This window comes from Perna viridis, chromosome 3, assembly GCF_037379345.1.
Source record: "Perna viridis isolate PV_CMFRI_1.1 ecotype Kerala chromosome 3, ASM3737934v1, whole genome shotgun sequence".
NCBI classification, from domain to species: Eukaryota; Metazoa; Mollusca; class Bivalvia; order Mytilida; family Mytilidae; genus Perna; species Perna viridis.
In genome coordinates this window covers 12,655,189-12,661,577 of record NC_142447.1, presented here as the reverse complement: position 1 = coordinate 12,661,577, position 6,389 = coordinate 12,655,189, and the positions used below count along the sequence as shown (strand labels likewise).

At 32.2% G+C, this 6,389-nt stretch overlaps 2 protein-coding genes across 2 annotated transcripts; one reads left to right on the top strand and one right to left on the bottom strand.

The window, feature by feature from the left end:
* LOC148621052 (uncharacterized) lies at window positions 1–1,216 on the bottom strand. Its single transcript, XM_088573956.1, has 2 exons — window positions 435–1,216; window positions 1–112 (listed from the first exon to the last, which is right to left on the bottom strand). The coding sequence occupies exons 1-2, from the start codon at window positions 1,030–1,032 to the stop codon at window positions 102–104; spliced, it is 609 nt and encodes a 202-aa protein (XP_088430082.1). The 5' UTR covers window positions 1,033–1,216; the 3' UTR covers window positions 1–101.
* A 1,971-nt stretch (window positions 1,217–3,187) lies between these two features.
* LOC148621051 (uncharacterized) lies at window positions 3,188–4,648 on the top strand. The gene is made up of 3 exons (XM_088573955.1): window positions 3,188–3,233; window positions 3,472–4,057; window positions 4,536–4,648. Exons 2-3 carry the CDS (start codon window positions 3,490–3,492, stop codon window positions 4,556–4,558), a joined length of 591 nt encoding a protein of 196 aa, XP_088430081.1. The 5' UTR covers window positions 3,188–3,233; window positions 3,472–3,489; the 3' UTR covers window positions 4,559–4,648.
* The last annotated feature ends 1,741 nt before the right edge of the window (window positions 4,649–6,389 follow it).

Genomic DNA, 6,389 nt, shown 5'->3' with positions numbered 1-6,389 from the left:
TTGTTTTTTTAAATATTTATTCACAAAACCGTACAAAAATAATACAAAATATGATCCAAGAAGAAATTAAACATTTCAACTGCTATCATGAATTGCTTGGTCTAGTATGTTCCTAAAAAAAAAGAAAATATTAAATTACGCATTTTAATTGAGTTCATTTGTGAAAAATCAGTTCTACCATATTTGAATTTTACCACTTACAGTATTCGAATATCACATTTAAAAAACAAAATACTTATCTTTTACTAAAATATTTATAACAATATACCACTCTTTTTTTAATCCGACGAATTGTCCAAAGTTGAGGAAATGCATGAGGAGCCATAACCGTTAAGGTCAATTTGCTTCTAATATATTCAGATTAAAAAAATGTGATTAACTGATTTTAAAAATGTAAAACGTAGAAGGTGCGTATATACCTTGGTTTAACTTACCAATCTTTTTTCCAAATTTACTGAATCCACCGAAACCATTTATTCTGTAGCTTCTGTGACTTCCTATCCCATATCCTCCATAGCCCCCAATTCCATATCCCCCATAACCTCCCATTCCGTAACCACCGTAACCTCCCATTCCGTAACCACCGAAACCTTCCATTCCGTAGCCTCGGTGATTATTTAAGAGATATCCACCAATGCTTGACAGTCCAAATTGTCCAGCTAAGTTGCCAATACCATATCCACCGACATTGAAGAGACCGTTGTAACCCAATCCATTAGGATAACCATACTTTGGATATCCACCAAAGAGTCCTATACCTGCATATCCGCCAAAGTTATTTGGTCCAGCTAAGTTATAAAGACCATTTCCGTACATCTGTCCGTATCCTTGATATCCACCGTAGATTGGATAGGCATTACCATGGTAATATCCAATGAGAGCCTGACCAACATCGCCAATATTGTTTGACGACCCTGGTCCTAATGGGTTACCATATGTAGCAATGTTATGTTTAGGGCTATATCCTTTTTGTCCGAGCTCTGCTGTGGATAACCCAATTACAAATAGTATAATCAAGGCTTTCAAGGACATCTTGGTGGCTTGCAAATCTGCAGATTACAAATATATCAAACTGAAAGTTAAAAAAAAAAAAACAATGTACAAGTATATAATATTTGAAGGAAAGTTTTGCATTTTGTCATTTTTTATCAATATTTTCATTCTTATAAGTAAAAACAAATTTGGGACTGATGCAAGATATATGTAAGAAATAAAATAGAATCGAAAAGTTGAACTAACACAAAAATGTAAACAAATAATCAACGTTTTACTGAGATATTCTACTACCTGTTAGCTCTGAAGACAGATTATTGTCAAATAATAAATCTGTTCTTATATATGATCCTAACAGACCACAAACAAACCGCAAACAACATTTGTTTTAATAATCACTTCCAATCTTAATCGAAAAAAAAACACAATAAAGTGTTGTAATAGTATAGTATATTATTGTCTCATAAAAAATATGTAATCGATATTTAAAAAGTGACAGTAAATGTACTTTTTACTGGGGTGATTGATAAAAGAAAACGGGAAATTTTACATCGTTTAGAGACGAAAAGTAATCCCACACCAGTTTTACCTTTCCTCTTTACTTGAAATCTACTGGTATAATGAAATTATCTTTTGGGTCATATGACAAGAGGGTTATGCTTATCTTCCACTTGGAGCAAAATGTTTTAAAATGTTATTATGAACACCATGTGGACAAGATCAGTTGAAGCCTACTAAATAGAGTATTCAGTTGGTGTATCCATCTTTAACATGCATAACACCTGAACTGTTCATCGCATCACTGTTTCCTTTCTTCTTTCATTGATGTTATTAGTCCCCTGCTGGTGACTTTCGCCGAAGGAGAACTTACATTTACATTCTATTCATCCGTCATCAGTCTGTCAAATTATTTTGTTCTCTGCATTTGTTTTCGTTACTCTTGAAGATATACAAGTCATATTTGGTACTTTGTTTTGCCATCACAAGTTACAGATTAAGTTCTAATTATGTTTCGCTAGGTGTTTTGATTTTTCGCTTAGTTACGGTCCCTGGTCTAAGAAACTTTCACGTAGTAACTCAGTTTTCCGCTTTTTGTTATTGTCATTTTGATCAATGTTCTAATCCTGGTTTTCTTGATTGCCCTTTGAATACTATTATTTGAATCAAATAGCACATTTACAATGGACTCTTGTGTCCGCAATCAACTCAATGATGAAAAACAAATTTGAAATATGTTTTGAAATAGTATGAATAAAGGCGTATTTCAGCACCAAGATTTTTTTCAGTTCCTATAATAAGATAGTTAGCTGAAGCCCATTAACCGGCTCGGTAGTCTGATTTCCCTGATTTGAGGTATATTGTATTTTATCTACCGAAAATTGCATAACTCAGAACTTAAAATCTCTTACACCCGAAGTTTTCCTCTTTGTAATGCTAACGACGGATTTTGCTTACATTATTAACATAATATTATTAGTTCAGTTTAGTTCCAGTAGGAATTTTTTAACCAATCTTCATATGGCTGCTAATGAGAGGTTACTCTTGAAACATGTGAACAGCAAATCGAAATTAAAAATGTGCATGTTTGTACTAATGTAATTTTTCTGTTATTTTTAAGTTAGTAGCTGTTGTTGTTGTGGCTGTACATAGTATCAACGTTTTAATGTAATATTAGCCATTAGTAAATTGTCATACCTTTATAAATATTTATCATACTTTTAAATTATCATTTCACCTCAAATCAACATAAAAACAAGCCGTACATGTACAATGCAATCGTACTGTTTGATCCTAATTAAAAAGAATTTCAAAAAGAGAAAAAAAGCTGAAGGAACGAGAAACTTGTATCTGACACCAACCCAGCAATACACGTAAAAGGAGACCCTGATACATAAAAATAAGAGAATGTATAGATTAAACCGTATTTTAAAAATGAAGTCCATACATAATTATGTATTTGAATCTCAATGAGACAATCTGTCAATACACCTACAATCGATATGACATTTATATCTTTTTTATCAATCATTGGTGATGTGGTTGAACATTTCATGTTTATGAACCTATTTTGTACTTAAACCATTAAGGTTTTATTGTTTCGGAAACCAGAGTAAGAATTAATCGTTTTACAACCACACAAGGTACTGACAAAATTAGTGGTTAGTTTTTACAGTATAAAAGATATTGCGCTATACTTGAATGTTACCCATTTCGAACCATAATTACAGGCATTATTTAAGGTAAATATACCATTAAATGTTTCGATTACCGGTATCTTAGGTTCTTTATACATGTATTTTGAAATAAGTTCTTAAGCTACTGTGTTAAAAATTAACAGGCCATGTTTTTAATTTTTTAGTTGGTGTTATACTATAATACTAAGAAAGAAAACAATAAAAAATATAATATTCTTCAAAAATGAAATTTAGGAATTTCTTTATATTATATATTATTTGTGTGATATTCAAATATTTACAGGAACCTGAGCCACAAAACATGTCTCTAAAACCTATATCATTCCTTCTGATTGTTGGACTTGCCACTGCAGAGCTTGGACATAAAGGATACAGTCCGAAACACAACATTAAAACCTATGGTAACCCCTTTGGTCCAGTGGCATACAACGACATAGGCATGGGTGGTTTTGGTGCATTCGGAAGTTACAATGGAAACGCCTATCCAATCTATAGTGCAAATGGACAAATGTACGGAAGCGGCTTTCTTAATTTCGCTGGGCCATACAAAGGATACGGAGGAATTGGAATGCACGGTGGATATCCAGGATACGGATACCACAATGGGTTAGGATATAACAACCTCCATAATTTTCGTGGATATGATATGGGCAACTTCGGAGGGATAAACAGTATGTCAAGCCTAGGATACGGTGCCATAGGTTTTGGAATGGGAGGTTATGGTGGATACGGAATGGGAGGTTACAGTGGATATGGAATGGGAGGTTATGGTGGATACGGAATGGGAGGTTACAGTGGATATGGAATGGGAGGTTACGGTGGATATGGAATGGGAATGGGAGGTTACAGCAACTTTGGAAAGGTATTCGGTAAGAATATTTTCGGAGCTAAATATTTATATTTATTTTTTTCTAGAATAAATTTGAAAAAGAACATGGCGGTCATTACATTTTAGTTTATATACCGCCTATTTAATTATTTTTGTCAATACTTGATGTCTGTTACTTTGTTGAAGTATATAAACTATATCAATAGTTATAGAAACTAAAGAGTGAAAAAGAATATACACACCAAATCAATCTTTATTTAACAGTCAAAACTAAATTACCTTATTTGTATCTGCTCCTATGGGTAATTCAAAATCCGAAACAACCAATTACTGCAAACCTCTAACCAAGTCAATTTATATGATTTATACTATACTATCACCTATAGATAGATCAAAATGTCAAAATTACAAAACGTGGATTTAAAGAATGAATAAAACTTCCTATGTTAACATTTTTTTTAGAAAAAAAAATTGTGTATATTATAATACAATATAAGTGTATCAATTTATTTTGACAGGAAAAAAAGTAGGCGCATACTAGATGAAAGTATTGTAATCCTGAGTGGAAACCGAAACCGCTATGTACCTAGCATTTTATACGATTTTTTGTGAATAAAAAATTAAATCACTCATGTTTGAAATCTATTGAAAAACTTACACTAAACGTTTTCGCAATATCATTGTAAAACCAATAATACATCAAGCTGGGCTACACGTATTCATGCATTTTAATGTATTTTGCTACATATATCAAAAGTTTTAAACTTGATATGAAACATATACTTCATTCATCCTAGTCGATACATATATTATAATAGAAACGGTATTTTGTCTTATTCATTAAGAAAATATTATATTTGACCAGTTTTATGAACGAACTATAAACAGTTTGCTCATGATAGTGACATAGATATCCTGAACATACAACTTTTGGTATAAATCCACTTTGAAAAGGTTTGTTTATTGGGTATTATGGATTTGCTATGTGGAAATTTAACACAGTGAAAATAAAAAAAAAACAATTTAACACAGTAATAAACGTTTTCTAAAATTTATCACAATGAATTTACACTTTTTTACTTAAAAATAAAATGCAAGAATTAAAACATCACTGAAAGCACCCAATACACGGTTTCGTTATTTGCTGCTTACATGTTTTTTTTTATTTGTTTCTTACGCAAAAATTCATGCTTTCCTATTATAATCATATTTTTTGGTTGCAGTTAGGTCCTCAATTAAGGGAATATGTCATTACATGAAATTTTCATATCTTGTTTATTATCATTATTCATTCATGATGAACTTTTAAAATGATATTTAATAAACATTCACAATAAAAAAGTTTTTTGGTCGTTCCCTCCGCGGGACTCGAACTCGTACCGCTGTGACATCTATGGCAACACTGCCTGCACTAAGTCCAGCGCCCTAGACCTAGATTAATCCTACCAGGAGGAATGACCCGGCCAGCGAAAGCTATATTTATATATCGCCTAGCTGGCCGAGTGGTCTAGGGCGCTGGACTTAGTGCAGGCGGTGTTGCCATAGATGTCACAGCGGTTTAAACTCTATTATACAGATAAATCACACATTTTTTTTCTATTTTGAAATGAGTGATACCATAACAAATTAGAATGTATTTCAAAAAGCACTTCATATAGAAATCTACCTTTCGCGTCTTACATGAGGAACAGAATAATTATACTTTGTAAAAGAAAATGAAGCCTAGGTCCAGATTAATGAAACTGCTCTAGAGAGCAGCGTATGAAAATTCCTGAATCCATCTATTTTTTATACTTGATGCCTGTCTGGTATGTAAGGTTCGCCATATACAGATATCTCATAATAGGAAAGTAACAACGACTATTCATAGTTTTTTTTAATCAACAAACTATATAAAATTATACAATACTTGGCATCTATCAAAGGCATTGATTTACAGAAAATTTTGTAAATAAGATAATTCTATATGAAATAATGAAAGTAAATGAACCATTAAAAAAATATAGCAGTTTATAAACGGATTTCGAGCCTTGTCAATACATAATTAAGTAAGAAATATTTTCTGAAGGGAAACTGGGCATTTTTTTTCGACTTTACACTAATATATACCGATCTAAGTTGTCAAATAGAGTGCCAATTATATTTCATGTTAGAAAACAAAATAGAAAATCTGTCCAGTTCCCGCTGCAGTCTTGTGAATGTGATGAATGTTTTCAATAAAAAACCAACATCGCCAACGTAATAAAATTAACATAGACATTATAACGCTCCAACCTTGTCAGACATCTCTAGAGATGGTCTGCTACTGTGCATGAATCAACAACCAAGTATTCATCGCGCAAGGCGTAATTGATAAAAGAAAACGGGAAATT

Coding starts and splice junctions, on each gene's coding strand:
- LOC148621052 (XM_088573956.1), bottom strand. CDS start 1,032: ATGTCCTTGAAAGCCTTGATTATACTATTTGTAATTGGGTTATCCACA.
- LOC148621051 (XM_088573955.1), top strand. CDS start 3,490: ATGTCTCTAAAACCTATATCATTCCTTCTGATTGTTGGACTTGCCACT. Junction 4,058..4,535: donor CAACTTTGGAAAGGTATTCG/GTAAGAATATTT, acceptor TTATTTTGACAG/GAAAAAAAGTAGGCGCATAC.